This window comes from Nannospalax galili, unplaced genomic scaffold (assembly GCF_000622305.1).
Source record: "Nannospalax galili isolate Female #2095 unplaced genomic scaffold, S.galili_v1.0 scaffold530, whole genome shotgun sequence".
NCBI classification, from domain to species: domain Eukaryota; kingdom Metazoa; phylum Chordata; class Mammalia; order Rodentia; family Spalacidae; genus Nannospalax; species Nannospalax galili.
Genome location: NW_008328331.1, coordinates 640231 through 654988, shown reverse-complemented (window position 1 = coordinate 654988; position 14758 = coordinate 640231). Strand labels below are relative to the sequence as shown.

Sequence of the window (14758 nt, the reverse complement as noted above, 5' to 3'; positions counted from 1 at the left end):
CACTTGTGAAAGAGATATACTCTTGCTCTGGAGTGTGTTACTGAATATGTTAAAGCTGTAGTGAAATGCTTCTTATAATCATGTAGTTATTAAAAATTTTTAAAATAATGATTAAAAAAAGAGAGAGAGCATTAATGAGACACATCTTTAGATGTGTCTGTGAGGGCTTCTCCAGAGTGACTAAGTGAGAAGGGAAGACACACCTTGAATGTGAACAGTGCCATTCTCTGGGCTGGAGGAGAAAGACAGCTAAGCTCCAGTAAACCTCCACCCCCCCACCCCCCCCACCCCTGCTTGCTGTTTGCTGAGATGAGATATGAACAGGCAGCCTCTTGCCACTGTCCCTTTTCTGCCATAATGGATTGTATCCTCTGAACTGTGAGACAAAATAAGCCCTTCCTGAATTGGATTCCTGCCAGGTATTTGGTCACAGCAGTGAGAAAAGTGACTAATACATAAAATTGATACTGAGGGAGTAAAGAGATGGCTCAGTGGTTAAGAACACTGGTTTGTCTTACAGAAGATCGAGGTTCAAATCCCAGCACCTACATGGCAGATAACACCCGGCTAAAACTCCAGTTCCAGGGGATCTAATGCCCTCTTCTGTCCTCCATGGGTACTGCACAACACAGGTGCACTTACACACATGCACATACATGCACACATAACATTCATACACATAAAATAAAAATATATTTTAATTGATACCAAGAAGTGAGGCTACTGTGAGAAACCCAAGGTGTGGCCCTTAAACCTTCTGGACTCCTTTGCAAGAAGAATGTGAACTAGTTTGGAGTGATAGGCTAGACAAGCCCTAGAATGCTGTAAGCTTAATGAGCCAATCTGGTGGAAGTTCAGAAGACCAGAATACCCATAGAAATGCAGCAGTAAAGACTTTAGAAAGGAAACTCTTGGGTTCTAGACTAAGGGCCATTTGTGTTATATTATGGCAAAGAATCTGGCTGTGTTTTGCTCATGTTCTGAAAACTTGAGTGAGGCAGAATTCAAAACTAAATGTACTAAAGTGTTTGGCAGAGGAAACTGTAAGACTGTGGTTGTATGTATTTACAGACTACATTTATCCAGATTTACAGTGCAAGCAGAAAGTAAAGCAAAAGATGTGAAACTACATTCTGCATGGAAAGTAGGGTGAACCTGGTTAAAATTTAAGGCAAGTAGGTTCAGACAAAGCTGGACAATGGAAAGGGGCTATAAAAGCAAGACCTCATCTGTTGAGAGCCTGAGGCATAGTGATACAAATTCCTTTGAGCCTGTCTGATCAAGGTAGAGTTTTCACAGTACCTTGGTGGAAAATAGCTATTTTCCTAGGGGAAGTGTTTTCCCAGCTGCAGCCTTGAAGGAACATAGAGGTGGCTACAACTGTGGTCTAAGCCGGCCAGACTACATCTCAAGCTGGCAGCAGAACTTGGAGTCATCCATGTGGTGCTGATTTTGTAGTCACAGAAGATGCAAAAGTGAGGGGGTCATGGAAATTGTACCAAGGTTCCAGGAAGCCACGGAGGCCAGCTCAGATTTCCTGCACGGAGCTCCTGAGTGGGCTTTGTTTGAAGCTGTGAAGGTGAAGTTTGTGCTGCAATGGAGACTCCAGGATATAGGAGATTCATGAGACAACTACTGAAGAAAGCTGTAGACAGTGAATGAGTCCAGTCAAGAGAGGCCACAGTTCTGTTCTTCAGGCAACAGAACTAGAAGGATGGGGCTGCATAAGCTTCTTGGAGCCCAGATGATGCCATCAGAAGCCCAGATACCAGACATAGAGTTGTAGGGGTTTGTGTTTGCCCTGCTGGGTTTTGGTCTTGCTTTGGTCTTGACTTTTCTTGCTATCCTCTCATTCCTTCCTTTTGGCATAGGAATGGTTATGCCATTATATATTAGAAGTTTGTAACTTACATTTTGATTTTACAAGGGCTCACAGTTAACAGAATGCCTTGAGAGCCCAATGTGGTGGTGCACACTTAGAATCCCAGCTCTCAGGAGGCTAAGAAAAGAGGATTGGCATGAGTTTGAGACCAGCCTGGGTCTTTATCTCAAAAATGTACAACAGGAGCTGGTGAGATGGCTCAGTGGTTAAAAGCACTGATTGTTCTTGCAGAGGACCCAGGTTCGATTCCCAGCACCCTCATGGTGGCTAACAACCATCTATAACTCCAATTCCAGGGGTTCTAACAATCTCTTCTGACCTCTGAGGGCATTGCAGGACACAGATGCAATACATACATGCAAGCAATACATTCATACGTGCAAAATAAAAATACATAAATCGAAATTTTAAAAAAACATTGAACAACAGGGTAAGGGAGATGGTCCAGTCAGTAAAGTTCTTGCACAGCAAGCACAATCTTAGTTCAATCCCCAGAACCCACATGAAAACAGTGGTACTTGCTTGTGATCCCTGTGCTGGGGAGGCAGAAACAGGTAGACCCCTTAGGCTTTTGGGCTGGCCAGCCAGCTGTCTTAGCTTGCTTTCTGTTGCAGAGATAAACATCATGACCAAAAGCAACTTGGGAGGAAAGGGTTTATTTCATCTTACAGGTTACAGTCCATCACTGAGGTAAGTCAGGGCAGGAACTCTAGCACGGTAGGAACTTGAAGCATGGACCATGGAGGAATGCTGCTTATTGGCTCTCCCCCAGCCTCTGTTCAGCTAGCTAGCTTTTTTCTTTTCTTTTCTTTTCTTTTCTTTTCTTTTCTTTTCTTTTCTCTTCTCTTTTCTTTTCTTTTCTTTTCTCTTCTCTTCTCTTTTCTTTTCTCTCCTTATCTTTTTTTCTTTTCTTTTCTTTTCTTTTCTTTTCTTTTCTTTTCTCTTTGGTCTTTTTGAGACAGGGTCTCCCTGCCTGTAGCCTCAGCTGGCCTGGAACTCACTATAGAGACCAAGCTGGCCTTGAACTCACAGAGATCTGCCTGCCTCTCCCTCCAGCTGCTGGGACTACAGGCATGTGCCACTACACCCAGCTTCAGCTAACTTTCTTAAACAGCCCAGGCCTACCTGCCCAGGGATAGCACGTGGGCCCAGTGAGCTGGTCCGTCCTACGTCAATTGGCAATCAAGAAAATGCCTCACAGACACTCTCACAAAGCCAATTTGCTGGAGGAACTTCCTCAGTTAAGATTCCCTCTTCTCAGGCCTGTCAAGTTGACAACCAAGATTAGCCATCACACCAGCCTAGCCTACTTGGCAAGCCCCAGCCCAGGTAGAGATCCTGTCTCAAGGATCAAGGTTGATGCAACCTGAGGAATGACACCCAAGACTGTCCTCTGACCTCCACATGCATGTGTACACATGTGCACAAACATGAACATGTGCACAGAACAGCAACAAAGAGAGATTTCCCTGAATCTCAGAAAACACTTTTGAAGTGTTGGGACAACTAAGACTTTTAAGACTATTAGAGATGGACTAAGTGCTTGAAATGTTACGCTGTATTAAATACCAGGTGGCTGTCTCACTCCCACACATGGATACATTTTGATAGAGGAGCTCTTCCTACTATAAATGGAAGAATTTGAGTCATCTGAGATTTTTCTTGCCTCAAATGTTCTAGTTATTGTGTTAGATTTATAAACTATTAGACTTAAGGAGTTTAATGATCAGTGTTAGTATGTCTGAGCACAAATGGCCATATTACTCACTCCCTGATTCATTCACTGAAAGAGGAGTGTGCTATCACCTTCATGATCCATGATCAACACTGTTTGCCACCTCTGTCTGCTGTACCATGGTGTGCTATAAGAGGCCAAGTAAATGCACCTTTCCCTCATACAGTCATATGACACAGTTCTGTTCTTGGACCTAAGCTGCTGGGCAGTGCTCACTGTGATGCATGGTGGTTACAGCACTCCTCACTTCATTCTCTCTCCTTCCCTCCAACTTCTTTATAGCTCAAGAGGGCCAGCAGTGAGGACATGCTCAACAAACCTGGAAGTGCCACCTCAGCAGGGGTGGTGCGACTGAAGAAGACTGCCACCTCTGGAGCCATCTCTGAGCTCACTGAGAGCCGCCCTAGGAGCAGCACAGGTAGGAGGGAGCTAGGGGCCACGAGGCCATCATCTTTGTACCATTAGTGACTTACTGAGCCCCTCTCCCCACAGTCAGATATTATTGAGCACTTACCATGGCCAGGAGTTGGTTTAGGAGACAGCCCCTGCCTGGGACTTTTGCACAGTGGGGAAGATGGATGAAGGACAGAAGAGCAGTGAATTACCGTGTCACCCCAGCAGTCCACTGGTCACTTGTGTATGTGGAATTTTTTGGGATTGAGCATGGTGGTATATCTCTGGGGTCACCCTGGATAAAATGTCCCAATGGATTTGGGAATCACCTAAGGTGGAAAAAAAAAAAACTGAACCAGGCCTTGATGATAATGGGTGTTGAAGGATATTACATGCATCACTTTTGTACCTTTTCAGAAAATACCACATTCTGGACTACTTTTCCAAGGATAAATTTTAATTTATTTGGCTTTTAAGTTTAATGTGAGGATTATATGTAGCTTTGGATATAAGGAGAATGGTCTGTGTTTTTATGTAATAGTTTTGCTGTTTTAAAGAATGAATGACTTCATACTAAACACACTATTTTAAAAATATTTTTATTATTTTTATTTTATGTGTATGAGTGTATTGCCTGCATGTATGTGAGTGTACCCATGTCATGCAATGCCGCATAGGTCAAAAGAGAGCTTCAGATTCCCCTGGAACTGGAATTAAGGATGGTTTGTAGCTGCCATGTGGGTGCTGGGAATCGAGCCCAGGTCCTCTGCAAAAGCAGTCAGTGCTCTTAACTGGCTGAGCCATCTTTCCAGCCCCTAAGCACACTATTTTTTACTTTTTGTTTTCAATATTTATTTTTATTTTATTTTATTGATACAGGGTCTCCTTATAACCCCAGCTGGCCTGGAACTCACTGTGTAGACCAGGCTGGCCTTGAACTCACAGAAATCCACCTGCCTCTGCCTCCCAAGTGCTGGGATCAAAGTTGTATGCCACTATGCCAGGCTTTTATTTTGTTTTATCTGTATGAGTGTTTTGCCTTCATGTATGTATGTGCACTACATGTGTACAGTGCCTGAGGAGGCTAGAAAATGGAGTTAGATCCCCTAGAACTGAAGTATTTTATTTACTATTTTTTTTTTTTTTTGGTCTTTTTGAGACAGGGTCTCTCTGTAGCCCCAGCTGTAATTCACTATGTAGACCAGGCCAGCCTTGAACTCACAGAGATCTGCCTCCCTCTGCCTCCCAAGTGCTGGGATTAAAGGCGTGCACCACCACACCTAGCTATTTACTGTTTTTATTTTATGTTTATGAATATTTTGCCTGCATGTATATAAGTGCACCAGGTGTGTGCAGTGCCTGTAGAGGCCAGAAGAGGGTGTCAGATCCCCTGGAACTGGAGTTACAATATAGTTGTTACCTGCCATGTGGTGCTGGAAATTGAACCTGGGTCCTCTGGAAGAACAGCAAGTGTTCTTAATTGCTAATCCATCTTTTCAACTCCCACACTCAGTTTTTAAAATGCAACAAATGAAAGTAAAACATTTTTATCATGCAAACTTCTGCTACTGATTTCAAAAGTTAGCAGATATCATTAAAAATTAATGATGGCTGATCTCACTCTCAATATTATTGATGCAAATAATGAGATACCAAATGCAATTCAATAAAAGTTAAGAGAACAGTGGTTGTCCAGTACAATCAAGTGCATTTGTGCTGTCCAAGAATGTGCAAATACTACAGAGACTGAGCACAATGTGCCTGGGAAATCACAGGCCAAAGAAAAGTCCTGTGGTCCATCTTCCTGGGTGTTAATAACTCACTCTTGGGAGATTATAAGTGTGTGGGTACTTCAGTCCCAAGTACTCAGAGGCAGGAGCATCACTTGAACCTAAGAGTTGGAAGCTAGTTTATGCAAGATAAAGACTCAGCCTCAAAAAACAAGTAAATAGCACTGGGGAGGTAGAGGCAAGCTCAGGAGTTCAAGCCCAGCTTTGGTTACATAGGAGTTCAAGGTTAACCTGGCCTACATGAGACCTTGTCAGGAAAACAAAACAAAACTAAACTAAATAGCTTTCTTATTAGTGACAAATTAGAAAAGATAATATTAGAAGAAACAACCCCACTTAAGAGGGAATGAAAAAAGGTGAAATACCCAGGGTTAAAGTTAATTATATGAGTCTCTGTGTGTGTGTGTGTGTGTGTGTGTGTGTGTGTGTGTGTGTGTATGTAGTTCGTTGATGTTGTTGTTTGACAGGGTCTCCCTAGTCCCAGCCCTCCTGGAAGTCACTATGTGGACCAGGCTGGCCTCATCTCACAGAGGTCCACCTGCCTCTGCCTCCTGAGGGCTGGGATTAAAGGTGCACGCCTGGAGTAAAAGCCTGTATATTAAAAGAAAACCATAACATCCTTTTGAAGAACAAATCTGTGTCATCCAAGAGGAACACATGAACAAGTGAAAGGAAACACATAGTTTGAGATAGAAAGATTAAACAGTAAATTTAGTAGTATAACATATTAAATGTAATGGGAATGTTTAAATTGTTCTGTCAACTCAGTTTCATCCTAATTAACATACTGGTGTAGAATTGGAAGTACCACCTTGAGTAAAATGTTACCTTTTGCCTTGGGAGTCATCTGTAGCCAGTGAGCACTAGGCCTGCTGAAGGTATTTTTGGTTGTCCTGACTGCCATCTAGTCTGTGGAGGGCAGAGCTGCTGCTAAACATTACCCTGAACAATGCAGGCAAAATATCCCTCCTGGCTGGGTAGCACCGCTAGGAAGCTCTGATTCAGAATATCCTCCCAGGATAATTAGCAAATTCCGAAAGAGAGTGATCAAAGGGCTAACCGTAGCAAACACAGTGGAGAAAGTCCACAACCTGCCATTGCATTTGGTACAGGATAAAGGTAGTGTTTTCTGTGACTGTAAGGCTGGGGGTATGGCTCAGAACAGAGCACTTGTTTAGCCTGTGTGAGGCCCTGAGTTCAGTTCCTAACACCAAAAAAAAAACCCTAAAATAAAACTGGGTAATACTTTAGTGAAAAATGAAATTGAATCTTATTACAGTCTTCTCATCAAAATTAATTATAGGGAGGTGGAAAGATGGCTCAGTGGGTGAAGTGCTTACTGGGTGAGCATGAGAACGTGAGTTCAATCCCTAGTACCCACATAAAAGCCAAGTGCAGGGTTCTTGCCTGTAACCCTAGTGCTGGGGAGGTAGAGAAAGCAGATCCCTGCCTGGGGTTTGCTGGCCAAGTGGGGAGCCCCTGGTTCAATGAGAGACCCTGTCTCAAAAAAAAAAAAAAACCAAAAAAACAAAGTGGAGAGTGATAGAAGGTATCCAGTATTAGTTGACCTCTGGCCTACACAACCAGCATGCACTCGCAGAGATCTGCCCGCCTCTACTTTTCCTGTGCTCAGATTAAAGGTGTGTGCCACCACACCCAGTTGTCCAATGGACTTATTTTAGTGAAATCAAATTCTTTGATGTATGTCTCAAGCTTTTATTTGTTTTAAAATTGTTTGCAGTACTCACTGAAGCTAGACTGTTTGCCACTAAGCTGTTTCCCAGCCCCAAGTTTTTTACTTTAAGCATAGGCAGTCCTCAGCACCCTGCTCCAGACCTTGCATGGCTGGCACTTTGGTGCATTGTAATGACCCTCACTCCCAGCCTGCCTCAGCACTGAGGTAGCTTTCAATCCATTAGGACCTGCTCTCAGGAGCCGGAACATGCAGGGCTTCTGTGTTGCTCTCTTAACTGCACTGTTTGGGCAGTCATTTAAAATGGATGATACTTTATCTACACATGTGTTCATTTTATCAGAATAAGAAAATACCTGAGATGATGAACTTATTAAAAGAAAGGCTTCATATGGGAAGTCAGCACAGAGAATTGCACTGAGGGCCTTGTGCAGGCTGCATCCAGTGTTCTGTCACTGAGCTACATCCCCAGTCTGTAAAAGGAAAAGTTATGTTTCAGCTCACAGTTTTGAGGTTCCTATGGTGAGGACCACATAGTGGGACCAAACAGCTCATGCCATGATGGGGAGCAGAGAGTGAGCAGGAGGCTGGGGCCCTACATCTCTCTAAGGGTGTGTCCCAGGGAGCCTTGGGCTTCCCACAGTCTCTACCTTCTGCAAGTTCCACCACCTCCCATAGCTCCACCAGGGACTAAACCTGTAACACAGGCAGACATCCCAGAGCCAACTATACTGGCATGAGAGAGATGGGAAAATGAAAACACTGATACTAGTAACAAAGGTGAGAGTGGATGTGTATACATATGTGTGTCTGATGTGTGTGTTTGTGTGTGTTGTGCATGTGTATATGTATGTGTGTGGTGTATTGCATGTGTTTATATGTGTATGTATGAGTGTATAATTTGTTTATGTGTGTCGATGTGTGTGATGTACTTGTATCTGATGCATGTGTATATGTGTGTATAATGAATGTATGTGGTGTGTGTGTACCTATGAGTGTGTAATGTATATGTATGTGTGTTGTATGATGTGTGCATGTGTGAGTGTGCGATACATGTATGTGGTGTGTGATGTGTGTATGTATGTGTAATGTATATGTATGTGATGTGTTGTGTTTGTGTGATGCCTGTATATGTGTGACACCTTCATGTGTGTGTGATGTGTGTATGTATGATGATAACATGTATATGTGTGGGGGGGGATATGTGTGTGATTAGTATGTGTATGTGTGTGCTATTTATTCGTGTGTGTGTGTGTGTGTGTGTGTGTGTGTGTGTGTGTGTGTAAAGGTGTATTGCTGTTAGATTCTTGCAGGTCTTACTCAGTTCTCTTAAGGTTCAGCTATGAAGGGAAAAAATCCAGTCACAGGAAGGCAGGGAGATGCTGGCAATGCGTAGGTAATTTTCTCTAAAAGGAAAGATAGGTTACAATCACATAGAGATTTGAGAAGTTGAAGTCATTTAAAAAATATGTGGGTGCTGGGAATGTAACCTGGGTCCTCTGCAAGAGCAGCAAGTGCTCTTGACAGCTGGACCATCTCTCTGACCTAAAGATTATCAGTGCTGCCCAGTCTTAGTTTTTTGGCCTTTGATTTGTTTCCTTTAATGCATGGAGGGTATTATCAGTATATTCTTTCAAGTGTATTGGTTTTTCTCTTGATGTTTTTTAGTTTTAAAATTGTCATATATAACTCTACATGTTTATGGATACTGTGATGGTTAATCTTCATGGTCAACTTGCCTGGATTTGAAATCACCTAGGAGACACACCTATAAGGATGTCTCCAGAAACTTAACTGAGGCGTTGAAGATTCACCCTGAAAGTGGGTGTGTCTCCCATCCTAAGGGATGGGGTCTTGGACTGAATAAAAAGGGGTAAAGAAAAAAGTGAGCTGAGCCCCAGCACCTATCCTTTTGCTTCCTGGCTGTGAGTGCAATGTGATCACCAGCTGCCGCATGCTCCAGCCATCTTGTTCTCCTTCCACCTCACGCTCCTGCCACCCTGCCTTCCTGTCACAATAGGCTGAAAACATGAGCCAAAATTAATCCTTCCTTATGCTGCCTCTTGTCAGGCCCCACTTTCCTTCCCAGGCCTCTGGGGACTGTTGTGCATTTCCTCCAGCAGCCTTAGGGCAGCATGCTGCTTTATCAGGTCCTGAACCATCAAGTGTCCATCTTGAACATCCACTTTCGGATTTTCTGTCATGAATCTGAGGTGCGGCCAGGTCTTCCTCTTCTTCCTGAGGTGGCCTGTGTGTTTGTCTCTTTCCAGGCTGCAGAGCAAGGGCTTCCTAAGAGTGCCTACACCTTAGCCCTTACTTTAAGGGAATTCAGGGAAGGTCCTGCTGTGAGGGAATCTAGCCACCAGGTGGCAGCCATGTCCCACAACCTCTGAGGAAAGGTTGGATTACTTAGCTTCAGAAGTAACACCTCTTTTATTTACTGATTAATCAACAAATATTTTTGAGTGCCTCCTACATGTTCAGCACTGTTCTAGGCAAAAGGGACCATGACAAAGATTTCTGCCTCCACTGAGCCATCTGAATGGGACAAGGGACAAAGTGGGCTGGGTTGGACGACTAGGCAGGGCCATGGTGGCAGGGCTGGTAGCTGTGAAGGCCTGTGAGAGCCGGTGTCCAGCACAGCTAGAGAGCAGAGAGACTAGACTACGGCAGAAACAACAGCAGTGGAGGTAGGCACTTGGTCTTCTGCAGAGTTTGCATGCAACAGGGACAGCCCCTGAGTTCAAAATATTTTTGGTAAAATACACATAAAATTCACTCTTTTTTTTTAGGCCTTATTTATTTATTTATTTATTTATTATTTATTTATTTGTCTTTTTGAGACAGGGTCTCCCTGTAGCTCCAGCTGACCTGGAATTTACTATGTAGACCAGGCTGGCCTTGAACTCACAGAGATCCGCCTGCCTCTGTTTCCCAAGTGCTGGGATTAAAGGTGTGCACCATCTCACCTGGCTCTTTTAGCCATTTTTAAAATTATTGCATTTTATTATTTATTTTGGGTATGTATGTGTGCATATGATTTGTGTGTACATGTGGTTGCCACAGTGCAGGGGTGGTGGTCAGAGGACAACCTGTTCTCTCCTTTGACCATGTGAATACCTGTGCTTGAACTCAAGTCATCAGACTTGGTGGAAAGTGACTTTACCCACTAAGCTGTCCTGTTCTTTTGTCATTTTTCAGAATACAGTTCATTCCCTTCCCTGATGTTGTGATTGTCTTGCTTTTGTTTTTACTGTGGTGGGAATCAAACTCAGTGCTTTGTGCATGCTAGGCAAGCACATGCTACCCCACAGTCCTAAGTGTGCAGTTCAGAGGCACTGCACACATTGTGCAGCCTTCACATTAGACTTCTATGTTCTCCAGATTGCTTCATTTTGCAGACCTGAAGCCCTGCACTCATCAAAATCCCTCTCAGCCTCCATTCTACCTTCTGTCTCTGAGCATGGACCACCTAAGGCGTCCTGGAGTGGGATCACACAGTGTGCACCGAGGCCGCCTTAATCATTCTGCACAATATCCTCACTGTTATCTTTTTAAGTCCTGATCTTTTAGGGGCACTTACTAAAAGTGGGGTTGTAAGATAGGACAGAGTCAGGTTTCTGATCATGGTAGCAGTGAGGCTGGCCAGGTGAGGTCTGATGGGCCCTCGAAGGATGAAGAATGCATATGCTGTGGCCAGGAGGGTCCTGTGGTCACACAGGGAATGACTGAGAACTGGTGAGACCCAGAGGTGTTCGTGTAGATTATTCTAGCACTACACCTGCAGGTCTGAAAAGCATCTCAGTATTTTAAACTTTTAGGAGGCAGTGCCTCCTAAAAGTTAAATAAATGGAAGTGAAGGCTGAGAGCTGTTTGATTTACTGCTCATGGAGTCTCAGGGATCTTGGAGGGTTGTCGGTGAGAATAAAGTTATGATTCCAAGGTCAAAGTAGGCTCAATTGCAAGGAGGTATTCGTGTCATTGAAGGACACATGCCCACCTGTTCTCCAGTAAATTGGCCCTTACCTGGTGCATATCCTTGCTGACAGGGGACAAGACTGACCAGGGCTCTGACCAAGTATTGACCCCTCCCATACAGAAGCTCTGGCAGGCTGGGTAGCCTCCCAGATTCAGAGCCAGGGTCTGGCTCTGGGGTTCTTCCTGCTTCAGGGGATTTGCTGCAGGGTTGGGGAGGGAAGCAGAGCAGTTTTCTTCCCTTCTTTCTTTTGATATAGACTCACCACTCCCCTTTTTGATGCTTACTGCGTACTGCCCACCATTCTGGGTACCCCATCAATGCTGTCTACTGTCTCCACGTCTTTACTGCAGCCCTGAGAGACAGTATCATTCCACTCCTCAGACCAAGAGACAGCAGAAAGAGGTTAAGCCAGCTGTCGTTGTCCACATCCAGGAAATGCTGGGAGCAGGCAACAGAGGCTGAGAAGAAACCAGGACAAGGTGACTTACAGGAGCAGGTGTGGAGAAAAAAGATGGTGATGATCTTGGGAGTGACAACAGGCCATAGTGTGGTGGTGGGGAGCCTGTCACTGGGACACCCCCTTCAGGAAGAGGACGATGAGACAGAGATATTCAGAGCCTAGCTGGTGTCAACAGAGGACAATAGAGAGGAGAGAGTCATGAGGAACCAGGCCATGCTGCAGGAATGTCAGATATGGAAGGTACCCGTGTCCCAGTCAGGAGGGGAGGAGAGCAGAGCAGAGGAGGGCCACAGGTCCATTGGCCTGCATAATCAGGCAGTGGGAGTGGATGTTAGAGGTTGGGGGTGGCGCAGGTTGAGGGTACTGAACTAGGCTGAGCCTGGGAACTTGCTTGACTGAGTTCACCTTGAACTTTCCAGGTCCTGAGGCAATATTGAGGATTGAGGGACAGGGTCCAAACTCCCATCCTCATGACTGTGCAGCAAGTACTCTTAACCTCTGAACCATCTCTCTAGTCCTAGACTCTGCTTCTGAGCTGCAGATGCAGTAAGACCAGCTGCCTCCTCAACCTCCTCCCACCATGGCTTGACCTTCATTGTTGTATGAACTGCAATTTGCTATGTCCTCCCAACAGTTCCAGCACCCGCCAGTCTGCCTTCTTCCCCTGTGAGCTTGTTGTTTCAGAATCTGTACATGTCCTTCTGGGATTTACTTACTTTTACTTAGCATAATGTCCTCAAGGTCCATCCAACTTGAAACCTGTGTCAGAGTATCCTCCCTGCTTAAGGCAGACTGTGGTACCATGCTGTGGATAAACTGTACTTTATTGATTCGTAGAGGGACTGGGTTTTGGTTTTGGTTTTTTGTTTTTTTTTTGTTTTTTCTTTTTGAGACAGGGTTTCCCTGCAGTCCCAGCTGACCTGAACTCACTATGTAGACCAGGCTGGCCTTGAACTCACAACAATCCGCCTGCCTCTGCCTCCTGAGTGCTGGGATTAAAGGCGTGTGCCACCATGCCCAGCTAGAACTGGGTTTTAACTTCTGGTGGCATCTGGGGTCAGACCAGCTGTGAGTGTGCTAGGAAGGCAACACTAGAGTCCAAGCCCACATCCTGAGCTCTGTAATGCTTGGGGTGGTTTCATGCCCCTGCATTTTCCAATGGACCTGGTTTAGGTAGGGCTTTGGAGTGGGGCCAAGGGTTTTTCTCCAACTTTCTGCATAGGCACAAAGTGCTGGTTGGATGACATTTTTCCAGGTCTGTGGTGCAGACAGGTGGGAGTGTGTCCTCTATCTTCCCCGGAGGTGGGGGGCGGTATACTGACTTTGCCAAGTCTCCCTCAGGGAGCACAACTGTCTCTCCTGTGCTGCGTGTGCTCTTTTTTAAGATTTGTTTTTATTTTTATTTTTGTGTGTGTCTGTGTGTTTCTGTGTATGTATCATGTTTGTGCGGGTTCACAGAGGCCAGAGAGGACATTGGATCCCCTGGAGCTGGAGTTACAGGCAGTTGTGAGCCACCCAACATGGAGGCTAGGAACCAACTCTGGTCCTCTGGAAGAGCAACAAGCATTCTTAACTGCTGAGCCATCTCTCCAAACCCCCGTTGTCTTTTTGTCTTCTGTATTTTGCTGATTTCTTTTCTCCTGCCCCTCATCTATGCCATTACTTTTCTGCTTCTATTCCTTTTGTGGGTGGGGTTCTTTATTCCTTGTAATTTTTTTTCTTATTTTTAAACTATGGAATGAATTTGTGCATCATCCCCATACAAGCAAAGCCTGTGCTGATCTCTGAATATTGTAGCATTCCAGATTTAGTATTAGTGCTTTGGAAGCAAATCCTCCTTTTACCATTAATTTTTTTTTTTTTTATCTTTTTTGAGACAGGGTCTCCCTGTAACCCTAGCTGGCCTGGTTCACTATGGAGACCAGGCTGGCCTCGAACTCACAGAGATCTGCCTGCCTCTGCCTCCCAAGTGCTGGGATTAAAGGGGTGCGCCACCATGCTCGGCCATTAATTATTTTTGAGATGGGAGATTATCTTTATTTTTTTCCTGCTGGTCTCAAATTCATGGACTCAAGTAAAGCTTCCTGCCTCAGCCTCCTAAGTAGTTGGGTCTGGGGACACATAACACATAACACCAACACAACGCTTCGTTGTGGTTTTAACTGTAATTTCCAGATGCTTGTTCTCAGTCTGGCTTACTCCCTGACTGGCCTCTCTTTTGAGCATGACTGGTTTCAGCTGACTCTCATGTGATCTGCAAGTGGAAAATCATCCAAGTTCTTCTCTTCCTCCACTCCAGGCCTTGCTCTTTTGTTTCTGGTTCCTGCTGTCGAATGTGTGTGACCAAGTTGTGTTAAATGTGGGTGATGTCCTCAGCTTGTTGTCGCCTTACTGTGGGTGCTTTTGGTGTTTTGCCATTAAACTTAATGCAGGAAGCTGGCCTGCAATGCTTATTTTTTTAAGGTGGTTTTTAGAATTGATTGGCGGATTTTATTAAATGCCTCCTAGGCATTCTCATATTACTTTGATTATTGCTTCTCTCCTTACGCTGGTCTCCTTCAGGAAAATTCTGACTTAATAAAAGGAACCTCTCTTTTTTAAAAGGATAGAGTATTTGAAATTTGGTCTCCTGAATGCACCACATGTCACATACAGACCTTCACGTTGTTCATTCTCTTCATGCATCTTCTGATTTTTTTCAATTATTTGAGATTTTATACGATATTTTGATCATATTCCCCCTTTTCCCAACCCTCCCAGATCCATCCTCACCTCCCTCCTTACATACCTTCATATTTTTCCCCCATCAAGTCTAATTTGTGTTGG

At 44.5% G+C, this 14758-nt stretch overlaps 1 protein-coding gene across 2 annotated transcripts in view; it reads left to right on the top strand.

The window, feature by feature from the left end:
• Window positions 1-14758, top strand: part of Specc1 (sperm antigen with calponin homology and coiled-coil domains 1) — a 330607-nt gene that overhangs the window by 98159 nt on the left and 217690 nt on the right. For both annotated transcript variants that reach the window (XM_008825314.3, XM_017795771.2), the window contains exon 3: window positions 3900-4035. In XM_008825314.3, the coding sequence (XP_008823536.1) occupies window positions 3900-4035 (136 nt within the window). The remainder of the gene's footprint in view (window positions 1-3899; window positions 4036-14758) is intronic.